The 25,700-nt window shown below is 37.0% G+C and overlaps 1 protein-coding gene across 2 annotated transcripts in view; it reads right to left on the minus strand.

Moving 5' to 3' along the window:
• ZSWIM6 (zinc finger SWIM-type containing 6) overlaps nt 1-25,700 on the minus strand; it is a 211,403-nt gene that overhangs the window by 18,926 nt on the left and 166,777 nt on the right. For both annotated transcript variants that reach the window (XM_043887580.1, XM_043887581.1), the window contains exons 5-7: nt 5,692-5,871; nt 741-917; nt 326-472 (exon numbers count right to left, since the gene is read on the minus strand). In XM_043887580.1, coding sequence (XP_043743515.1) covers nt 326-472; nt 741-917; nt 5,692-5,871 — 504 coding nt within the window. The remainder of the gene's footprint in view (nt 1-325; nt 473-740; nt 918-5,691; nt 5,872-25,700) is intronic.

The following is a 25,700-nucleotide window of genomic DNA, read 5'->3' on the forward strand; positions in this document are numbered from 1 at the left end:
ACTTGCATTTTAGGTAATTCAGACATACTACATAACTCAAACAGTTAAAAAACAAAAAAACTTCCCCCTTAAAAAATTAACTTAGGAAACTAAGAAACTTAAAAAAAAACAAAAACTTACGTTTCACAACATTCAACTGGAGAGGGAAAATGCCTAAAATTTGTCACAGATTAGCTAGCTATTAAACATTTCAAAAGAGTGGTAAGTGAAGCCATCTCCATGGCTCTAATTGTAAAAGCTCTCTCTCCCCCAAGGAATATAAAACCTAGTGACATCATCAGCAAGAATCCCATTCCAATAGAAACAAACTCCTTCACACATTCACCTTTTTTCTGAGTTCGGAACATTTCCAACTGCTTCTGTTGCTGTCGTCTTAATGTGTTAACAATAGCTATTGCTAGTCTCAGTGCTTCTCTGGGGTACCCATGAGAACGTAACGCATCCACTCGCGCACAGGCTGTAGGAACATGTTCTAAAACAGAAAGTTAAGGGGGGAAAGTTGCCATTATCAGATATATCTATAAAAAGAGGATTTAATAGTAAGATGTTTCCCCCAAAATACTATTAAAAAGACACAAGAAACCATTTCTAAACTTGGATTTGAATGAAAAACTCCTATTGCCAAGCATTCATCCATCTCCCATTGAATCCCTCAACTCTCCACCTCCCACTCCAGTAATGCTATAGAAACTAAACAAAGAAGTAAGTCATGGAAATGTCTTTCCGGTTTGGCCACTTACCATGCCAGAGGGGCCACCCGCGGGAGTCAAAGAGGGAGTTTTCAGTGTCGTCATGGTAACAGTAGTTGGTGTATAGGTCACTGCTGATAATGTGCTGCAAGTGGCTATCCTGCCAGTGGAGATCGCATGCCTCGATGGCTCGGGTGAACACTGTCCGATGTGGCCTGTTCGATGAATCTGTTTTTTCCACAATTCAGAAAGCCGTGTCAGCTATGATTCACACGTCAATAAATCAGTTTCATACCATACCATTCTGTGGCCAGATGTTCATGAACACACCCACACAGACTGTCCTGCACCCCCTAAGCAGAAGGATGGAGGGTGAATAGTCTCATGTCCTAAGTTATTAGGAGGCAAATCAGCCCAAAGAGCCACCATTCATTCTCTTGTTTTATCAAACACACACACTCTGCAGCCATCAAAGCTAAGGTTAAAGGCGTCCTGCAAAAAGAATTGTCACATCTAGTTTCCATGCCAAATACACTCAGAGGAGGCACTCAGCACAAAAATCACAGGAAAACTCACTGCTCCCCATTTCTGAGGTGCTGTGGTGGGCTGCCCTGATGGGATCAACAAACACTATGCAAGAGATGAGACACCAGCCATGGAACCTTTCAGGAAGATGCAATCAGCCTTTAAAAATATGCAGAAGGGTTGTGCTTTTGGTTGTATTTTTTAACTATATTGTGCGGTTTTGCACAATTAAAATTATTATGCTTCTTGGGATATAATGATGAAATGGCACTTTATATCCCAAAGGGCATAAATGCATATATTTAACATTTCACAAAGCCACACAACATAGCTACAAAACAAACCAGCGCACTTACCTTGCCCTACAGGCTGCCTCCTGACTCCCGTGCAGGTTCCATGACTGGTGTGACGTCCCCAGCATAGTGTATGCTGGGGCATCACAAAAGAGCAGAAGCACACACTCCGAAGAGGGTTCAAGTCTCAGGACCTGACGGAGAAAAGAAATGTTTGGGGAATAAAGGATATTCTTACCCCAACTTCTGGGATTATTCAGTTCTTCTGGAAAACATGGTTCAAATTCTACCTGCCCTCCCAGCCCTTGGGTCCCACTCCAGACTTACCTTCAACTGTGGCACAAACCTTAGAAAGAGCCTCAACTGACAATCAGGGTAACAACTATTTTTATTTATGGGTGCTTTATTTAGCTCAAGTATCATCCCTCACTGTTCTGAGACTTAACTAAATAAGAAGTAAAATCAGAGCTTCCTTAGTTGGTAAAGTTTCATCCTCCTGTCCTTGGAGTTTGGCTAAGCAGACATAAAGGAAATCACAAAAATCAAAACACACCTGAATCAAGAAAAGCTCTGAAAACTTATCCAGGCCAAACCCTCTATTCTGCTGATGGAACTGAAAATCGAGAGAAGTGACGTGACTTGCCAAGGTCACACACCCAGGCAATGGCAGTCAAGATCAAAACAGAGACAACCTCACTCCAAATTCAGCTATGTCAGCTGTTCTGGAAGGTTTCTGAATGGTTTTTAACAGAAAGAGACATTACTTCAGCTTGGTCTCAGGTGGACTTAGACAGCTGTACTTGAATGGCAGACATATCAAAATGCATGGATGACAGACAATTTGAGAGGCATAAACATTGATGTATCTGTTCTGGCCCCTGCCCAGACTTCCTGTTAGTAGCAGACAGTATACACTTTGCAGGTGGGGAGAGAAGACCTTGTATTTCATAGCCTTTGGAACCTACCAGGGCTTTTTGCAGAGCAGAATAAATATACCCCTACCCAACAAGAAACTGATTCCATGACTTCAAATACTCCAAAATCCAAATCACATGTTAAATGTTAAGCAGCTGTGCCATTTCATTTAACTCAAATCACAGAAACAGAATTTAAAATTAAAAGAAGACTTTAAAAGGGCAACGTAGTATTAGGCACACACTAAGAGAATGAAAGTCCTATCTGTCTACTTGATCCACTGTGGCATCAATTCCATTTAAAAAATTAAAATCTTAACGTTTCGTGTTTTTGTGTGACTGTAAGATCATAGACATACATAGAAGACACATACCAGACTTTTTACAGTGGTTGGCTCTAAGAGATCAATAATACCAATCATAACAAAAAAGACTAAATACTGTTTAAAAGAAAACGTAAGATACAAAGCTCTGCAATAGCACAGAAACAAAAAAATGTACACAGATAATGACTTAAAAAATTGATTTGATTAAGTATCAAAATTATGGTCATTTTTATTTTTTTTTGCCACTCAGCATGTGGGATCTGTTTCCTCAGCCAAGGATGGAAACTGCACCCTCTGCAGTGGCAATGTGGAGTCGAAACCACTGGACTACCAGGGAAGTCCTGGTCAGTTTCTTTTTTTTTCTTTTTTTCTGGTCAATTTTTATCTTATATATCTTATGTTTTTAAATTTTTTTGCAAGAGCACAGAAAACAGAGAAACAGATGATCTTAAATGGTTAGAATGATAAACACACAAATTTGTGGTAGCTAAGCTGGCAAAGTAGGAGAAGTAAAGGGCAACCCACTCTAGTATTCTTGCCTGGAAAACCCCACAGACAGAGGAGCCTGGCGAGCTACAGTCCATGGGGCTGCAAGAGTCGGACACGACCTGGAGACGAAATCATCATCATCAGCTAGTAAAGAATCCACCTGCAATGCAGGAGACCCCAGTTTGATTCCTGGGTCAGGAAGTTCCCCTGGAAAAGGGATGGGCTACCCACTCTAGTATTCTCAGGCTTCCCTGGCGGCTCAGAGGGTAAAGAATCCGCCTGCAATGTGGGAGACCTGGGTTCAATCCCCAGGTTGGGAAAGGCTACCCACTCCAGTAATTCTGGCCTGGAGAACCCCATGGACAGAGGAGCCTGGTGGGCTACAGTCCATGGGGTTGCAAAGAGCTGGATACAACTGAGCGACTAAGCACACACACATATAAAATAATATTAGTTTTTTCAATCAAAAAAGATAAAATTAAAAAAGGCTCTCATTCAGATATATTTAAAAAAAAAAAAACACTACTCTAAGGGTGTGGATTCTAATGCTGTCAACTAATTCTAAGAAATAATCTCACAAAGACGGGGCCTGATTTGTGCTTCACATTCGTTCTGATGTGCAAACACATGCAATTCTGCCCGCGGTCCCACCACGTGCACCCTTCATCCACCTGCATGGCTGCTGGGCTCTGCAGGCCCAGAGGCTCTCTGCTAGCCAGTCTGCTCAGCCCTCCAGCACAAGCACTGCAGGCTGAGCACCTGAGACCCGCTGTAGGGCTGTCTCCTCTGCCAGCCCCTCCGGATAACATGGGTGTTCTGCTAAAAGGAGGAGCCCCCGTGCTTTGAGGCACAGCAGCCATAAATTCTGCCCTTAGAAACTAGTCCTAACTGCATATCCCTAGGTCAATCCATAAATGAAGATGTTTTATCTGGAGGTTGGACCACTTCCTAAGAAGTTTTCTAAAGCCTATGGAATAGTCAAGTTTAACCAAGGGTAAAATAAACAAATGGAAAGTAAAAGTACACTGTAAAATGTTAGGATGGCAGCCACGAAGAAGCCTCTAAATATAATAAAGCCAAGAAGAGATCAAAGATATATTGCCTATGTAGATGTAAACATCCTTTTCCTAGCAATGGAAGACAATAAATGAATTGTTAAACTTGAAAATTCTGAGCCTCTACAAAAAAACTTGGGGTATAAGAGGCAGATTTATTTTCTTTGAAATTATTAAATAAAATCATCATGGGCAATAAAGATGTGACAGATTTCAAATACTGAATTCCCAAGGCAAATATCTCCAGACAAAGGAGAGCTAGACAATCATCCTTCCCAAGGCCTAAAACCTCTTTTTGATTGGACAAGTCCCTATGGAATAATACATATTATTTTCTCTCTCTGTAGAGACAGAAAACACAATGCTAACATCACATTTCATACTCAGCACTGTCCAGCTCTTTCCAGGAGTACCAACTACAGACAGAATCCGCACACACGGAAAGACAGTCTTGATTCCTGAATCCTCCTGATGTCATTTAACTCCCATTTTGCATATATCATAAATTTAAAGTCTTTCACGTTTTCTCAAAAAAGGGGGTGTGGCAGCACTAAATTACACAAAAACAGTGACAGTGAATGACATTGTTATTAGCAAGAATTAACTAAATATTTGGATGTGAAAGGAGAAAATCTGTCAGTAGCTAGCAGGGACAATGAGGGCAAGAATGACTTTTTTTAAGATGAGAAAGACTTGACCTGAATGGGTGGGCCCAACAGAGAAAGAGAAACTTTAAACACACACACACACACACACACACACAAAACGGTAGAGAAATGAGAGATAGAGGTACTTCAGAGGATATTTGGAAATGCCTGGGAGCATTAGCTGCCAAAGACTGGAAGGTACTATTAGCCTACAGTAGGTGGGAGCAAGTACGCCAGACAGTCCTTTCACAATAAAGAATGTTCCCAGTCTGAATGCCAGCAGCACTCCATTGCCCTGTAGTTCCAGGAGTGAAATGTTTACTTGCTACATTCTAAAACTAAGAATTTCTAACTGATTACATAGTATAGTATCCCAGATAAGAACTGACCAACACATAGAATAACAGTTCCTCAGGTCTCTCAATAATTTTGTTTCACATAGTAATTCACTAACCCCCATAAAATGATTAAAAAAAAAAAAAAATCAAACTAATTAGTATGCAATTTTAACACATACTAGTACATGTAAGTATTACATCCATCTGTATTCTGAGAATATGAAAAAAAAACATAGAAAGATCTTGCATAAAAATTAAAACACACATACACATTCACATCAAAACATTAAGTCCATGAGTTACAGTAACTTAAGTGAGTACAATAATGTTCCCAAATTTATTGTAAGTTACTGTTATAACCATAGATGCACAATTAAGTAGGTACAAAATGAGCACATTATCACCGTGGACTCACCTTGGTTGGCATTTGCACCCTGAGGCAGAGCATTGGTTAAGTTGGGTAATTCACTGCCATGATTTCCATCTTCCCATGGACAGACATCAACACCATTCCACTTTTTTAGCTGTTTTAACCAAATGGCCTTCTGCTCCAACTTGCAGTGGGGATTTAAAACTATACACATCCACAGAGCACCTAATTCAAAGGGAGAGAAGAAAGTAAATTTTTAAAAATTTACAAATGTCTGATCCTAATAGTTAACGATAAGTCATTTCAAAATGGACCCAAGTCTGAATTTTTATAACGCTATTTTACCTTAATCCAAGCAACAAATCTCATAGAGAGGTTAATGTAAAGAGGACAACAGAGCCCAAACTTGAACCAAAGAAGCCAAATACTGTTACACATAAAGATGAGAGATATTTCAAAGGTGATTTTAATCACCTTCCTACTTGTGTGACATTTTGGACGAAAGTCCATTCAGAATACAAACTTAAGGACCAATTTCTTACTTTAATTTACAAGCAGAGTTTATTCATGGGTGCTTTAATAAACTACTTTAAATGGTTCTTCTGCACAAAAAGTAAATTTATTCCTAAGGTTACCTTTTTACAATAAAATCATAAAGGTTTAACAATGGACACCAATAAACTATTTCCTAGTCTCCTTATAAGCATTTCCAACTTTATTATGCTTGTTCATTAGTATGAGTATCTATATAGCAACAGATCTTTCAAAAATAAAATTTACGTAAATATACTTCCCTAAATGATTTAATTAGTAACTAATCTTTATATAAATGAAATCACTAAATTTGTCTTTTTGTGAATGAAACCATTCAACGTTTATCAAAAGTTCACTTGCTGTAAAATTTTAACGAAAAGACAACCTGTGGCCTCAGATAAAATATTTGCAAACAATGCAATGAAGAAGGGCTTAATTTCCAAAATACATAAATATTTCATAGAGCTCAATATTTTAAAAAATCTCATAAAAAATGGGCAAAAGACCTAAATAAACATTTCCTCAAAGAGAACATACAGATGGCCAACAGGCACGTGAAAAGATTTCAGCATTGCTAATCATCAGAGAAATGCAAATCAAAGTTATAATGAAGTACCACTTCACATAGGTCAGCATGACTGTCATCTAAAAGTCTACAAAAAAATACTTGCTAGAGAGGGTGTGGAGAAAAGGGAACCCTCCTACACTGTTGGTGAGAAAGTTCCCTGGAGGCACAAGTAAAGCATCCGCTTGCAATGGAGGAGACCTGGGTTTGATTGCTGGGGTGGGAAGATCTCCTGGAGAAGGCTACCCACTCCAGGATTCCTGCCTGGAGAATTCCAGACAGAGGAGCCTGGTGGGCTACAGTCCACGGGGTCACAAAGCGTCAGACACAACTGAGTGACTATGAACAGTATGGAGGTTCCCTAAAAATCTAAAAATAGGGTTAACATATGATCCAGCAATCCCATTCCTGGGCATAGATCTGGAAAAGACAAAATCCCTAATTGAAAAAGATACATATAATAGACAAGACATGGAAGTAACCTAAGTAACCATCAACGGATGAGTGGATAAAGAGGATGTGATACACACACACACACATATACATACATGTATATATACATACTTGAATATATACATACACGCACACAAAGGAATGTTGAGAAAAAGAATGAAATAACGCCATTTGCAGCAACATGGATGGACCTAGAGTCTATCATACTAAGTGAAGTAAGTCAGACAAAGACAAACATTATATGGTAACACTTAAATGTGGGATCTAAAAAGTATTACAAAGAAACTTAACTTACAAAACAGACCCAGATTCACAGACATAGAAAACTTAATTACCAAACAGAAAAGGAGGGAGGGATAGCTCAGGAGTATGGGACTAACAGATATACACTACCATATATAAAACAGATAAACAACATGGATTTAACTGTATAGCACAGGGAACTACAGTCAAATATCTTATAAATACCTTAATGGAAAATAATGGAATATTTATGTATATTTTTGATTACATATATATCAGTCAGTTCAGTTCAGTGGCTCAGTCGTGTCCGACTCTTTGCGACCCCGTGAACCGCAGCACGCCAGGCCCCCTGTCCATCACCAATTCACGGAGTTTAATCAAACTCATGCCCATTGAGTTGGTGATGCCATCCAGCCATCTCACCCTCTGTCGTCCTCTTCTCCTCCTGCCCCCAATCCCTCCCAGCATCAGGGTCTTTTCCAAGGAGTCAACTCTTCGCATGAGGTGGCCAAAGTACTGGAGTTTCAGCTGCAGCATCAGTCCTTCCAATGAACACCCAGGACTGATCTCCTTCAGGATGGACTGGTTGGATCTCCTTGCAGTCCAAGGGACTCTCAAGAGTCTCCTCCAACACCACAGTTCAAAAGCATCAATTTTTCGGCGCTCAGCTTTCTTCACAGTCCAACTCTCACATCCATACGTGACCACTGGAAAAACCATATCCTTGACTAGACGGACCTTTGTTGGCAAAGTAATGTCTCTGCTTTTTAATATGCCATCTAGGTTGGTCATAACTTTCCTTCCAAGGAGTAAGCGTCTTTTAATTTCATGGCTGCAATCACCATCTGCAGTGGTTTTGGAGCCCAAATAAATGAAGTCTGACACTGTTTCCACTGTCTCCCCATCTATTTCCCATGAGGTGAGGGGACCAGATGCCATGATCTTAGTTTTCTGAATGTTGAGCTTTAAGCCAACTTTTTCACTCTCCTCTTTCACTTTCATCAAGAGGCTTTTTAGTTCCTTTTCACTCTCTGCCATAAGGGTGGTGTTATCTGCATATCTGAGGTTATTGATATTTCTCCCAGCAATCTTGATTCCAGCGTGTGCTTCTTCCAGTCCAGCATTTCTCATGATGTACTCTGCATATAAGTTAAGTAAGCAGGGTGACAATATACAGCCTTGACGTACTCCTTTTCCTATTTGGAACCAGTTTGTTGTTCCAGTTCTAACTGTTGCTTCCTGACCTGCATATAGGTTTCTCAAGAGGCAGGTCAGGTGGTCTGGTATTCCCATCTCTTTCAGAATTTTCCACAGTTTATTGTGATCCACACAGTCGAAGGCTTTGGCATAGTCAATAAAGCAGAAATAGATGTTTTTCTGGAACTCTCTTGCTTTTTCGATGATCCAGCGGATATTGGCAATTTGATCTCTGGTTCCTTGGCCTTTTCTAAAACCAGCTTGAGCATCTGGAAGTTCACGGTTCACATATTGCTGAAGCCTGGCTTGGAGAATTTTGAGCATTACTTTACTAGCGTATGAGATGAGTGCAATTGTGTGGTAGTTTGAGCATTCTTTGGGATTGCCTTTCTTTGGGATTGGAATGAAAACTGACCTTTTCCAGTCCTGTGGCCACTGCTGAGTTTTCCAAATTTGCTGGCATATTGAGTGCAGCACTTTTACAGAATCATCTTTCAGGATTTGAAATAGCTTAACTGGAATTCCATCATATCCACTAGCTTTGTTCGTAGTGATGCCTTCTAAGGCCCACTTGACTTCATATTCCAGGATGTCTGGCTCTAGGTCAGTGATCACACCATTGTGATTATCTGGGTCGTGAGGATCGTTTTTGTACAGTTCTGCTGTGTATTCTTGCCACCTCTTCTTAATATCTTCTGCTTCTGTTAGGTCCATACCATTCCGGTCCTTTATCGAACCCATCTTTCCCTGAAATGTTCCCTTGATATCTCTAATTTTCTTGAAGAGATCTCTAGTCTTTCCCATTCTGTTGTTTTCCTCTATTTCTTTGCATTGATTGCTGAGGAAGGCTTTCTTATCTCTCCTGGCTATTCTTTGGAACTGTGCATTCAAATGGGAATATCTTTCCTTTTCTCCTTTGCTTTTTGCTTCTCTTCTTTTCACAGCTATTTGTAATGCCTCCTCAGATAACCATTTTGCCTTTTTCCATTTCTTTTCCTTGGGAATGATCTTGATCCCTGTCTCCTGTACAATGTCACAAACCTCAGTCCATAGTTCATCAGGCTCTCTATCAGATCTTGCCCCTTACATCTATTTCTCACTTCCACTGTATAGTCATAAGGGATTTGATTTAGGTCATACATGAATGGTCTAGTGGTTTTCCCTGCTTTCTTCAGTTTAAGTATGAATTTGGCAATAAGGAGTTCTTGATCTGAGCCACAGTCAGCTCCTGGTCTTGTTTTTGCTGACTGTATACAGCTTCTCCATCTTTGGCTGCAAAGAATATAATCAATCTGATTTCGGTGTTGGCCATCTGGTGATGTCCATGTGTAGAGTCTTCTCTTGTGTTGTTGAAAGAGGGTATTTGCTATGACCAGTGCGTTCTCTTGGCAAAACTCTATTAGCCTTTGCCTTGCTCATTCCGTACTCCAAGGCCAAATTTGCCTGTTACTCCAGGTATTTCGTGACTTCTTACTTTTGCATTCCAGTCCCCTATAATGAAAAGGACATCTTTTTTGAGTGTTAGTTCTAAAAGGTCCTGTAGGTCTTCATAGAACCGTTCAACTTTGGCTTCTTCAGCATTACTGGTTGGGGCATAGGCTTGGATTACCGAGATATTGAATGGTTTGCCTTTGAAACAAACAGAGATCATTCTGTCGTTTTTGAGCTTGCATCCAAGTACTGCATTTCGGACTCTCTTGTTGACCATGATGGCTACTCCATTTCTTCTAAGGGATTCCTGCCCACAGTAGTAGATATAATGGTCATCTGAGTTAAATTCACCCATTCCAGTCCATTTTAGTTTGCTGATTCCTAGAATGTCGACATTCACTCTTGCCGTTTCCTGTTTGACCACTTCCAATTTGCCTTGATTCATGGACCTAACATTCCAGGTTCCTATGCAATATCGCTCTTTACAGCGTTGGACCTTGCTTCTATCACCAGTCACATCCACAACTGGGTGTTGTTTTTGCTTTGGCTCCATCCCTTTCTGGAGTTATTTTTGGAGTATACATATATATATATATATATATATACACACACACACACACCACACACACACACACACACACACACACACACACACACACACACACACACACACACACACACACACATATATATACATATAAAACCAAATCACTTTGCTATACACCTGAAAGTAACACAATATTTTAAAGCAACTATATTTCAATAAGCATGTTCACTTGTTTTTCAAAGGAAAAGCTATAATGAATTTAGAAGGCATACCTCATAATTTGAATAAGGTACGGATAAATTTATCATTGCTTTCCACATTCTTTAAAAAGGTAGCTAATTCAAGCAAATATTTCAGTTTTAAAAGTTTAAGTTTTGTGAATTCCCTGGTGGTCCAATGGTTAGGACTCCATACTTCCAGTGCAGGGGGAAGGGGCAAGATCATACAAGCCACACTATACAGCCAAAAAAAAAAAAAAACCAAAAACAAAAACTCAAATTTTACTTTATTAATTTCAAAACAAGACAGATACCAGTACTTCAATGCCATTCACAACACTTTTTCTTTGAAAAAGTGAATCTGTGCTAATTTTAATCAGTTGTGTTAACCAAGTGAATGATAAAGGTAACAATGGTCTGTTGGTTTTTTGCTTGTCCAAAAGAGATACTTTACATTCTTTCATATTTGAAATTAGCAAGTTCTTCATTTAGAGACTCTGATATTTTAAGTATCAAATAATGTCTGATATTTATATCAAAATGTTTGATATTTACATCAGAAAATAAACATGGCTGCAACCTAAGCCACAGGTGTTTACAATTTACATTTCTACATTTTAAAATGCCAATCAGAAACAAAATGTGATAGATCAAGATGAAGTAAAGCCCATTATGTCTTATCTCTTCCCATAATTACAACTAAAAACTGGATGAAGTTTAAAAAACAGTAATAGAAAAAGTATAAAAAACTGAAAAATAAACAACAGCAAGTGGCTTGTGTAAAACTTGATTGTGAAAAGGGAAACCCCCTGCCACTCAGAAACTAGACAGGGAGATCCTTGGATATCTGGTACAAAAATAGGCACAAGTACTGTCATACCCCCTGTGCCTGAGACTGAACCAATGCAGCAGAGCATCACCCCAAGAAGGTGAAACTCATGGTCTGAATATATCCAACTGACTGCACGCTTTAAAAACGAACAAAAATTTCTCTGGAGGATTATAATAGGATCTCGACTCTTATAATATTTAAAATATTCAGGATCCAAAATTACTTGGTTTACAAAGATAAAAGGGAAATGCGATCAATTCCAAAGGGAAAAACAATGAACCAGATGTTAGAATTATCAGAGACTTTATGAAACCATTATAATTATGCTCCATCAGATGAAAAGAAAGAAAGAAAGAAAAGTGGCTCAGTCATGTCCAACTCTTTGCAAACCCATGGACTGTAGCCTGCCAGGCTCCTCCAACCATGGGATCTCCAGGCAAGAATACTGGAGTGGGTTGCCATTTCCTTCTCCAGGCGATCTTCCGGACCCAGGGATTGAACATGGGTCTCCAGAGCGGGGCAGACTCTTTACTATCTGAGCCACCAGGGAAGGTAAACACTATTGACAGAAGTGAACATGAACTATAAAAAAGACCTAAACAGAAATGTTAGAATTGAAACAGTACCTGAAATAAAAATTCACTGGATAGGATTAATAGCAGAATGGGTATGACAGAGATAAATGTTGGTAAATTTGAAGACAGAAATGATTTCATCTGAAGAAGGGAGAGAAATAATCAGAAGGAAATGAACAGAGCCTTAAGAGGTGGGAAAATATAAAAAGTAACATTTGTATTATTGGAGAGCCAAAGAAGATGAGACATAGGTAACAGAAAAACTCAAAAGAAATAATTACTGAAAATGTCCCAAAACTGAAGTTAGGAATTTACAGATCAAAGAAGCTGAGCTAACCAAAAAATGCATAAACTCAAATCCATGCCCAGTGATAATTAAAATCACTGAAAACCAAAGATAAAACACTGAAAGCAGTCACAGAAAAATGAAATACTGTATAAAGCAGAACGACTCAAACAATTAGTGATTTCTCATTGGAAATTATACAGGACAGAAGACAGTGGAACAATATCTTTAAAGTGTTAAAAGAAATGTAAATATCAACCCAGACTTGGCAAAGTATCATTTATGTATGATGGTGAAATGAAGGCACTGTTAGATCAGGAAAAACTAACATGTATTGTTTATGAGACTTGATGCTGAAGCAAGTTCTTCAGGCTGAAGAGAAATAACACTAGAGGGAAACTTGAAACTGTAGGAATAAAGGGAGCACAACAGAAACAGTAAAACCTGAGTAAATAAAACGAAGTATTTTTGCCTTTTTATGTTCTTTAAGATAAGCATGACTATTGAAAGCAAAAACATGAATATTATCTTGCAGTGCTTTAAATGTATGTGGATGTATGGTGGAGCTATGCATGGTAAAGAATCTGCCTGCCAATGCAAGAGACACAAGCGACGCGGGGTTTGATCCGAGTCGGGAAGATCCTCTGGAATAGGATGTGGCAACCCACTCTAGTATTTTTGCCTGGAAATTTCCATGAGCAGAGGAGCCTGGATGGCTACAGCTCACAGGGCCATAAAGAGTCGGACACCACTGAAGTGACTGAGCACAGATGTAAAATACATGAAACCTATAACATAAAGGAGAGCAAGTAAAGGGACCCATGCGATTGTTAAGATTCTACATTCTACTTTAAGTGGCAAAACATAAACTCAAAATAAAGAGTTTAAGGTTAGGTATTTTTCTTGTAATACTAAATCATTTTTAAAAATACAAAGAAATACAAACAAAAAAGGTTAGATAAATTTAAATGAAATAATAAAAAAACTTAAAAAAAAAATCCAAAGGAGAGAAGGAAGGAGAGAGGGAACAAAGGAACACAAATGGAGAGGCTACAGCAAATAAATGATAAAGTGATAGGCCTAAATTCAACCACATCAATAATTATAATAAATGTAAATCATCTAAACATACCAATTAAAAGAGATGATAAAATCAGATTAAAAAAACAAGACCTAAGTAATTAGCCTCCAACTAATAAAAAAATTAAAAAATAAATAAATAAAATAAAATAAAAATTTCAAGATAAAAAAAAAATAAAAAAAAAATAAAAAATAAAAAAACAAGACCTAAAACAAACAAACAAACAAAAAACAAACAAGACCTAACTCTATGCTGTGTACTAGAAAACCCACTTCAAATAAAACGACATAGATAAATTAGATGGAAAAGGATGGAAAAAGATACACTATGTAAACATTTTCAAAATAAAGTTGGAGTGCCATATTATTATCAGACAACAGTAGACTCTGGGACAAGACGTACTACACCAGATAAAGTGAAACACAGTATGAGAAAAGGGTCATTTCCCCTAAAACCATAACAATCCTAAATGAGGATGCTGCACCTAACATTAAGACTTCGAAGTATATGAAGCAAAAACCAACAGAGCTGAAAGAAGAAATAAATAAATCCACAAATGTATTTGGAGATCTCAATATTTCTTTCCCAATAACTAATAGAACTAGTAGATAGAAAATTAACAAGAATAAAGAACAATCTAATTGACATTTACAGACATGCCACTTAACATCAGTAGAGAAAAAACAAAACTAAATCCTATATTTTCTAAAACGCACAGAGAATATTTACAACATTTATGCATAGAACATTCATAGTCCATATTTTGGGCCATAAAACAAATGTTGACAAATATTAAAGAAATGAAACTATACAAAGTATAAATCAGTAACAGGAAGATATTCAGAAAAATCCCCAAATATCTGGGAATTAACACACTTCTCAATAATTAATGAGTAACAGAAATCACAAAAGAAAACAGAAGATACATTGTTCTGAATGAAAATGCAAACAAAATATTTCAAAATTTGTGATGTACAGCTATAAAGAGTTTAGAAAGACAATTACAGTATTAAATGCTTATATTGGAAAAGGAGAGAAGATTCAAACCAATAATCTAAATATCCAACTTAAGAAACTAGAAATAGAATGAGAAATCAAAGCCAAAGCAAGCAGAAGAAAGAAAACAGCAGACCAGAAATCAATTAAATGGAAAACCACCCCCTAAATTTTGTTTAATGAAACCAAAAGCTAGTTCTTAAAAAAGTTAATGAAGCTGTAATCAGTCTGACTAAAAAACAGAAAAGACAAACTATGAGCATAAGGAATAAAAAGGGCGCATCACTGAAGATCCTGGAGGCCTTAAAAAGGTTCATAGAGGAATGCTATGAACAGCTCTATGCCCATAAATTCTATTAGATGAAAGGGACAAATCCCTTGAAAAATCACAAATTATCACAGTTCTCTCAAGAAAAACAATAATCAGAATAGCTTTAAATTGAAAACTCCAACAATGCAGGTCGAGATGTTTCCCTGGAAAATTCTGCCAAACAGTAAAGAAAGAAATAACACCAATTCTATAAAATATCTTCCAGAAAAAAGAAGAAAGGGAATGGTTTTCAATTTATATTATGAGGCCAGCATTGCCCTGATAGCACCAGACCCCTCCCCCCCAAAAAAACACCAAGTAAATATTACTACATAAATAAAATAAAACACTGCAACAAAATATTCGTAAATCTAATTAAGAAATACATGAGGAAGAAAATTGATCCATATATTCAACATAACCCTACTCAAAACCCCAGCAGGCATCTGTGTACAGACTGACAAAAACAGAGAATAACCAAACAATTTAAAGAATAAAAAATTTGGAGGTCTCCCCAGCACCTGATTCTGAGACCTTCTAAAAATTAAGAGTAATCAAGAGAGTACACGACTGTGAAACAGCAAGTACATATATCATTGTAAAGATCAATTCAAGGTTCAAAGTCAATTCAATGAAGAAGAGATAATTCTTTTTATAACTAGTGCTACAACAATTGGATATTCACATAAAATGTACTTAAATCTATAATGTGCAGTTTGTTAATAAATCTATAATCACAGTTTGTTAAAAAATTAACTGAATTAACTTACTAAAAATTAACTCAAAATGGATCATGGACTGCAGCCCATCAGGCTCCTCTGTCCATGGAATTTTCCAGGCAAGAATACTAGAGTGGGCTGCCATTTCCTACTCCAGGGGAATCTTCCTGACCAGGGATCGAACCTGCATCTTTTGTGTCTCCTGCATGACAGATGGATTCTTTACCCCTAGCACCACCTGGGAAGCCCAACCATAAAACTTCTGGAAAACATTTTTGTGAACTTAGGACTAGGCAGAGATAATCTTATGTAAATATCAAAGCATAACTTATGAAAGATAAAATTTATCAAGTGAATTTCATCAACATAAAACTTTTTGTGTTACAAAAAATACAATACAAAGAGAATGAAACGACAAGCCACAGATAGGGAGAAATATGTGCAAATCATATATCTGACAAAAAACTTGTATCTAGAGTATGTAAAATTTGCTCTAAACTCATCAAGAAAATAAGTAATTCTAGTACAAATGGGCAAAAAAAATTGGAAAAAACACTTCACTAAAGAAGAAACACTGATGGTTGAGGACTTCCCTGGTGGTCCAGTGGTTAGGAATCCACCTGCTAATGCAAGGGATATGGGTTCAATCCCTGGTCCAGGAAGATCCCACATGCTGTGGGGCAACTAAGCCCATGTGCCACAACTACTAAGCTTGCTCTGGAGCTCACATGCCACATCTGCCGAAGCTCATGTGCCCCGGAGCCTCGCTCTAGAACAGAAGTCACCACAATGAGAAACCCGCATGCTGCAGCTAGAGAGTAGTTTCTACTTGCTGCAACTAGAAAAAGCCCGCACGCAGCTATGAAGACCCAGCAAAAATAAATACATAAATTTTTTTAAAAAGATACACAGATGGAAAACTGCTGATGAAAACATGCTAAACATCATTAATCATTATGAAAACAGAAACTGTTGCTGATGACACGATACTATACATAAAAAATCCTAAGGATACCACCAGAAAACTACTAGAGCTCATCAATGAATTCAGAAAAGCTGCAGTATACAAAATTAATATACAGATCTGCTACATTTCTATACACTAGCAATGAACTATCAGAAAGAGAAATTAAGGAAGCAGTCTCATTTACTGTCACATCTGAAAGAAGAAAATATCTAGGAATAAATCTACCTAAAGATGTAAAAAGGACTTCCCTCATGGCTCAGATAGTAAAGAATCAACATAACCCTACTCAAAACCCCAGCAGGCATCTGTGTACATACTGATAAAAACAGAGAATAACCAAACAATTTGAAGAAAAAAAAATTGGAGGTCTCCCAAGCCCTGAGTCGGGAAGTTCCCCTGGAGAAGGGAATGGCTACCCACTCCTGTATTCTTGCTTGGAGAATTCCATGGACAGAGGGGTCTGGCGGGCTATAGTCCATGGGGTTACAAAGAGTTGGACAAGACTGAGTGACTACCACTTTCACTAAAAAGGTAAAAGACCTGTACTTGGAAAAACTGTAAGGGGCTAATAAAAGTAATTGAAGATGATATAAACTGATGAAAAGACAGAACATGTTCTTGGATTGGAAGAATTAATACTGTTAAAATGACTATACTCCTGAAGGCAATCTACAGATTCAATGCAATCCCTATCACAATTCCAATGGCTTTAGTATAAAAACACAAAAGACCCCAAATACCCAACACAATCCCTGACTTCAGTCTATACTATGAAGCTACAGTAATCAAAACAGCATGGTACTGATATAAAAACCAGACACACAGATCAATGGTACAGAGTAGAGAGTCCAGAAATAAACCTATGCACTTATGGTCAATCACTCTACAACAGAGGCGGCAAGAATGTACAACGTAGAGAAGACAGTCTCTTCAGTTACCAGTGCTTGGAAAACTAGACAGCTACATGTAAAAGAATGAAATCAGAACATTCTCTAACACTATATACAAAAATAAACTCAAAATGGATTAAAGACCTAAATGTAAGACTGGATAGAAACCATGAAACTTCTAGAGGAAAATACAGGCTGAACATTCTTTGACATATATCATAGCAGTATTTTGGGGGGGGATCTTTCTCCTAAAGCAAAGGATATAAAAGCAAAAATAAAAAAAATGGGACCTAACTGAACTTCAGAGTTTTTGCACAGCAAAGGAAACCGTTGACAGAACAAGAAGACAACTGACTGAATGCAACAGAGTATTTACAAAGGGTAAGATCAATAAGGGGTTAACAGGTAGCATATATAAACAGCTCATACAACTCAACATAAATATAACAAACAACTTCATTAAAAAAATGGGTAGAAGAACTCATTAGGCATTTCTCCAAAGAAGACATGCAGATGGCCAACAAGCATATGAAAAGATGTTTAATAGTACTAATCATCAGAGAAAGGCAAATCAAAACTATAATGAGATACCATCTTGCACCTGTCAGAGTGGCTATCATCAAAAAGAACACAAATATTTAACAAATGGTGTTGAGGATGTAGAGAAAAAAGAACTGGCATATACTGCTGGTGGGGAAACAGACTGGTGGAACACTATGGAAAATATTTATTAATAGCATGGAGGTTTCTCAAAAAAACAAAAATAGAACCACCATATGATCTAGCAATTCCACTCCTGGATATATATCTGAAAGAAAACAAAAACACTAATTCAGGAAGCTATATGAGCCCTAATGTTCATAGCGGTATTATTTACAATTGCCAAATATGGCATCAACAAGATAAGTTCATCAACAAAAGAATGGATAAAGATGTAGTATATATACATAGAATGGAATACTGCTCAGTCATAAAAAAAGAATGAAATAACACCATTTGTAGTAACATGGATAGACTTCAAGGTATTATGTCAAGTGAAATAAGTCAGAGAAAGACAAATACTGTATGATAGCACTTACATGTGAAATCTAAAAAAATACAATAAATTAGTGAGAATAATGAAGAAAGAAGCACATTCACAGATAAAGAGAACAAACTGTTAGCTACTGGGGGGAGAATGATGGGAAGGGGCATTACAGGGATAGAGGAGGTAAGAGGTACAAACTATTATGTCAAAAACAAGCTACATGGATACACTGTACAATGTGGAGAATACAGTCGATATTTTGTAACTATAAATGGACTAGCTATAATCTTTAAAAATTGTGAATCACTATATTGTATACCTGTAACTTACACAATATTATACATCAACTATACTTCAATTAAAAAGTATGAGAAACCATTACTATTATTATAAAGGTTAAAATTAGAAAAAGAAATTTTAAATCTGAAAATACTGCTGGCAATCAGAATGCTCATAATTGCTGCTGTGAGCGCAAAATGATATAGGTGCCCTGGAATATGGTTCAGCAGTTTCTCATTAAATTAAACATTTAGCATATGACCCAGCAATCCTACCTCTCAGGATTTGCCCAAGAGAAACGAAAACTTAGGTTCACACAAAAACTTTACAACAACGTCTATAGCAGTTCTATTCGTAAATGCAAAAGACTGTCAACAACCTGAATGTCCTTCAACCGGTGAATGGAAGAACAAACTTGGTATATTTATATAACAGAATACTACTTAGCAACAAGAAACAAGACGATTGAAATACACATAACAACTCAAATGCACTATACTAAGTGAAGGAAGCCAGAATCAAAAGTGTACATATGTGTACATACAAGTACACACACTTTATTATTCCATTTATATGACACTTTCAAAAGGCAAAACTAAAGGGACAGAGTAGACTACCAATGCTAGGGACAGGGAGTAGGTGATGAACTGATTATTAAAAAAATGGTGTGAGGGAATTTTGGGAGGCAATATAAGCATTCCACATTTTCACTGATCACATGACTCTATGCTTTTGTCTAAACTCAAAATTGCACATTAAAAATTTCAGGTGTATAAATTTCAGGTGTATATATGCTCCAGTTAAAGCATCTATTTTGCAGTATAGTTAAGAATTTTACTGTATGTAACAAAAAATATTTTTAAATTGCTAATTAATATGTGGATCAAACGATTTTATCTCTTGGTACGCAAAGTCCTAGTTATGAGTGTCCTCTCTGCAGGATTTCTCTACAAGTCAACGGACATCAGTATCTTATTAACTGTATGCATTTCCCGTGCCGAGAACCAGAAAAATCAGCTTCAAATGAAACATGACTACATAAAACATGACCACACACTGTCACAAAGCAAGGGACAAATCAAAGCAGTATCCAAAGAAACTGTAAGTGACAGCTTTCCCTATGCACCCACTGAGATACAACTTGACCAGGATTTAGATTTTGAACTGATGGACAACATAGCAACACAAACACAGAAAGACACATGGTAATAATTAAATCTAGTGAACGCTATACACACTGGGTCAAAAATCAGCATTTCTACTTATAAAACTATACTGAATTCATTTTCTAAACCGTAAAATCATCTTTTAGAAGTGAAATCATAATATTCAACAGATGTTTCAGAATTAAGAACTTTGCATATTTTTCTGCCAATGTGTTTTAATATTGTAATTCTACCACTCTTAAGTGAACATCAGATAAAACTAAAATTAAAAAGTTGCTCTAAAATAGAGAGCAGTGGGAAGCTGCTGTGTAACACAGGAAACTCAACCCGGTGCTCTGTGACAGCCTGGAGGGGTAGGATGGGGAGGGTGGGAGGGAGGTCCAAATGGGTGGCGACACAGGTATACTTACGGCTGATCCACACTGTTGTATGGCGAAACCAACACAACACTGTAAAGCAATTGTCCTCCAATCAAAAAAAGAAGGAATTAAAGCAAACAAACAAACAAACAAGAAACTGCTCTGAAAGTATCAGGTTGTTAGTAAAGAATCAAGGTCATATGTAAAAGGGCAACCAAGTAAATTAATATTGACAAATAACATGATGTAAATGTCTATCCAAAATAAGTTTATTTATTTTTAATGTGCCTATTTTGTAACTCTATAATTCTGCATTTCTTTCCACCTGTGTGAACTGTAATTTATTTTGGAAATCAGCTTAAAAGCACCCACATGCCAAATAAAAGCTAAGATAGAATCAGTTTTGAATTAAATGCAAAAATTATATATCTTAACATATATATGTATCTCAAATCTACTGTTTTTCACATTCAATTTCTTTTCCTTTTTAAAGATATAAGTGCAATACAAAGTTTTAAAAATAGAATCAAAAACAAAATTTATCCTAAGCACTGGGTTTTCCTGAAGTAACTCAAAGATAAAATTAGGAAAATACTAATCAATGTATACAATGCTGAAGGACTGATTGACTTGCCTATGAAAGATGTGACAAGGTGATAAGGATCCAATGAGCTCCACTTTCACTTGGTGAAAACTCAGTTTATAGAAGCTAGCACAATACTGACAAAGCATATAATTCCACTTTTTAAAAAAGTTCCTTTGAGGAAATAAATGTAGGAATACCAACTATAACTTTAATTAAATAATCATTATTACCACTAATGTCACCATTTCTTGGGTGCCTATCATGTGCTATAGGCCCTATATTAAGGGCTTTACAAATGTTTTTCATTAACTTACTACAATAATCCTTTATGATCAGAAATAATAATCTACATTAAAGATGAGAAAACTATAATGCAAACAGATTACAAGATCTTAAAAACAAAATGTTAAATACTCTTGAAAACTTTCAACAATGATTTCTATGATTCGAGGAAAACTTCTAGCTATAAAACTAGATTTTCATGCTTACATTTCTCTAATAAGAAAATTTCCGTTGCAGAATGAGAAAAAAAATTTTTTTAAGCCAAGCCTTTATTAAATTGCCAGTTACATTCTTTTGTTGCTCACCTCCCTAAAGAGAGGTTTCACCCTGAAAGGATGCTCTTAACGTTCGACTCAGGTTCAGAGCTTTAACAGATACGGCCTTCTATCTGAACCGTCACCACTACAGAAGCCGTCATTAGCCTTAATAACCAAGTTAACCAAACTGAGTAAGTCATCCGCCAAATTTTATTAATTTAGAGTCCCACTTTGAGCATTTATCTCCTTCCCTTCCAACACACTCCTGAAACATCTGTAGCTTTAAAAATAAAGCTCTTTGATGATTAAACACTTCATTCTGCTGTCCCTCAAAAATATAAAGCCTTTTTAAAGGACTCAACCAAAAATAGGACAGAGTACTGAGCAAAACTTAGCATTTCCAGCACCCAGCAGACAACCTGGCATCTAGAAAGTACTGCTGGTTTTTTCACAAAGGACACTTAATTATTTGCTATGAATTACAATGAAAACAAATTCAATACTTTTAAATTGCTTTCCCAGCTTCAATGCCTCAAAGTATATAAAAGCAATTATCAAACCACTGGTGTGTGCATCATTCAGTTTCTGAATTATCCATGGCACATTTCAGCTCTAGTTCGGTTTCTTCACCACCCAGCATGCTTTTACTCTCCTTTCCACTACTCCACCTAATCTGCACTCCGTGATCTCAGCAAAAAGATGCACTGTAATCTACAAGCCAAAGTACAGCAAAATGAGGAAGGCAGCTCCCCTGAGATGAAGGAAAACAAAACCTTTTTTTCGCACAAGGTGAGTGGTTCCAAACCATTCAGTGGTCTTAAATCTGTTTACATCCTATACTGACCCAAAGAGGCAAATAACAAGGACAGAAATCACAGAGGCAGACGACAAATCACCACAAAGGCCTCTATAATCACTTTTGTATTTCATCAGTCACACTGTCAATGGACAAGCACACTCGCTCCCAGCAAAAGAGGGTAACAAGAATTAATGAATTTTAAATGACCTGAAGGCCAGTTTTGTCCATCAAATTTTCGATGTACAACCATCATTTTGTCCCACATACTCAGTGTTTTACATTTCCAACCAGAAGAAATGTTTGATCAACAAACTTTGATCTGGAAAGGACAAGATATGGATTACCAGCCACAAGACCTTGGGCAAGGCCACTCTGTCTCTCTGTGGTGGAAGTCCCTGATTAAACAACAGGGTAATAATTTCTACCTACTTTATAGAGCTATTTACACTAATATGTGCAGAAATGTTCTGAAAATGCAGAGCTCTACCCACAACCAAAAGGTGCATTCCAGCAAACCTCAGTATATTCAACTCTGAATTTGAGAAATTCAGAGAATTTGTGGAAATTGAGACTCAAAAGGTGAAAACAGGATTGAAGGACTCCACTTGTGATTCTCTGAACACCCTTAAATATTTCTACATTTAGTAAAATAAAACAATTAAGAGCATATTAAACAAACAAGGTACCAGTGACATTAAACACTTAGGCTAATCATAACAGGTTATTGTGCGTAGTCACTCAGAGATCTGAGATGCTTTGGTAAATTCACCCTTGACTACATGAACAGAGGAGGCCTTTTTCAAACTGATTCCCAGCCCTACAGGGTTCTATAACATTTTCTCTGCCCGTGACAACTTCATGCCAAAGGATGGGCATGGAGTGGAGTGCTGAAGTCTGAGCATTCTCCCCTCAGCCTCCCTTCCCCTCCCCCTCTTTCCGTAGCATCTTGGCCAAAACTTGCAGTTCACCCTGCCTCCTTTATAGTGTCGGTGCCTAGGGTTCCAGTCTTTTACAGGAACTCAAACGTCATCAGAACCCAAACTCTTATTTTTGGAGGGGAAAAACCTAGAAACCAAACCAAGTGAAATTTGGTGTAAGGAGAACATGAAGGCGAGGGGAAAATACCTTAAAAGTATTAAAAATGGAGATGTACAATACTCTAGGATTGTTTTACACTATTTACTAGTAATACAGATTCAATTTTGACAAACACCTGACTTAGTCCAACAGAAGGGATAAAGTTAACTGAAATAACAGAAATTTGTTTTTACACATTATTTTATTCTACACTGCTAAAGATATTTGGTATTTGGAGGATAACCAAAAGAAGAAGCCTGAAGTATTGTAAGATATATAATCACTGTTCTGGTTATCTGTTACTATGTAAAAAAACTATCCTAAACTTACTGGCTTAATATAACAATGTATCATTACATCTCATGATTCTGTAGGTCAGAAATTCTCTCCTTAGTTTTCCTGTGTCCCAACACTGCCTCTCTATGTGGACAGTGTGGGACTTCTTATAGCATGGCAGCCTCATGATAGACAGATTTTTTGCATGAAAACTCAGGGCTTCAGGATAGAACCTTTTTAGAGACAGTAAGTAGATACTGCCAGACACTTAAGGACTGGGCCCAGAAACTGCCCAGGACATCTAATGTCATATTTTGTTGATCAAACATCTACAAAAATGAGAAAACGCAGACCCCATATCTCAATGAGAGAGTAGCAAAGCATCTGTGGCCACTGTAATCTATCACAATTACCAGGACATAACTCTGCTAGATTACAAAATGGAAAAGTATTTACCAGTGGGTATGAGAATGTTGTTAGTTACAATTATCAAATCCAAACAAACCACTCAACATAAGAAAAGAGCTGCAAATCAAGCAAAAAACAAAAAAGTCACTACGCATAAAAGGTATCCCAACACACAATATTAAGTGCTGATTTGTATGTTAATTTCTATCCCTTCAAAAAAAATCCTAACAATATGTTACACATGTTAACTTTCTAAACAGAGCCCACATTTATTAATGTAAATGTATTTTTAATGTAAAACTACATTTAGTTTTACAATATCCGTTTTTAGGGTACAAAGATCACTTCATCTAGTTCAGCTAACATATTTCTAAAAGTGAATGACATCTTTACTTATCCACTTGCTGCTGCCATGTACTGAATACACTTCACACTAACCCTGTGAGAACTATTTTACATACATTATCACATTTCACCCTCACAGAAAGACTCACTTTGCAAATAACTAAATGGAGGTTCAGAGACAAGTAGAAATGGAGTGCTGCTATTAAAGATAGGAGCCAGAGTTTATTACCAGGGCCCACACTACCCTAAAACTAACATTCTTAAACACTACGGTGTTTAGCCTCCTGCCCAGACACATGGTCAAAAAGCACCTCTGTAAGCGAGGCTTGCTATGTGCAGTTAGCATATATGAATTCTAAGATTAATGATTTTAGTCTTTTGACAGAATCATTGATCCACTCCTCATATTTTAGCAGGATAATACAAATGGTATACTATTGTTGAAAGTTATGAGGTAGTCTTAAATGTACAACTAATAAACCCTGTATTTTATTTAACTATATTCTTACAAACTTACAACATGTTGCATATACAGAATCACACCCAACGAAAATCTACACAGGTCCGTCTAAAAAGGTCTAATTAAACAAATGAAAAATCTGCATTTTTCAGAACTGACAGGCATAGCAAATAAGTAATTTCACTGCAGATTAAAACAGCAGATAAACAATCAAGAGCTCAACTTACAATTCAAGATTGATTATTCAAGTCATATCTCTGAAAATATGATGATGTACTATTACGAGGCCTCTTAGAGTGGACTCATATCAGCATTTCTGGGAGAATGCACTTGTGACTTGAGTGTGGTCTTTGCCTGCTGGTGTATTGCTGGGTGGAGCACTACGATACGTGACTGAATAAATCAGCTGGCCACTCTCTATCTCCTGCTATTTCCCACAGACAATAAAAATTGCTTTTAACGTTCTTTCTACGTCATGAGTTTCTGTTAATATGCAAATAAATTTATTAATTAATGTGAAAGCTAGACATTTTCTATAAAAGACATTTTGGAATTCCAGGTATTTTCCAGAAGATACTGTGTATAATGCTACTAGAGAGAGCACAGGGGCAGCGATGGTGAGAAGCAGGGGACAGAGGGGCAGGGCAATCAACATCACTTCTCCAAAGATGAGAAGAAAGGTCAGTGATTCCCTTCTTCCTCTGTCTCAAAGGTGGAAAATGGAAGACTTTCATACGGAAAATTTAATTTCTACTTTTTAATATGTTTATTCTTATGAAATAGTAGTAGGCAAAGTAAGACAATCACTTTTAGTATTTCCCAGGGTTCCATAGTTATAAAACAATTCATAATATTTATCGTATTTATTTTTGTTCTCAGAGGCTATTAC

This window comes from Cervus elaphus, chromosome 25 (genome assembly GCF_910594005.1).
Source record: "Cervus elaphus chromosome 25, mCerEla1.1, whole genome shotgun sequence".
Classification (NCBI taxonomy): Eukaryota; Metazoa; Chordata; class Mammalia; order Artiodactyla; family Cervidae; genus Cervus; species Cervus elaphus.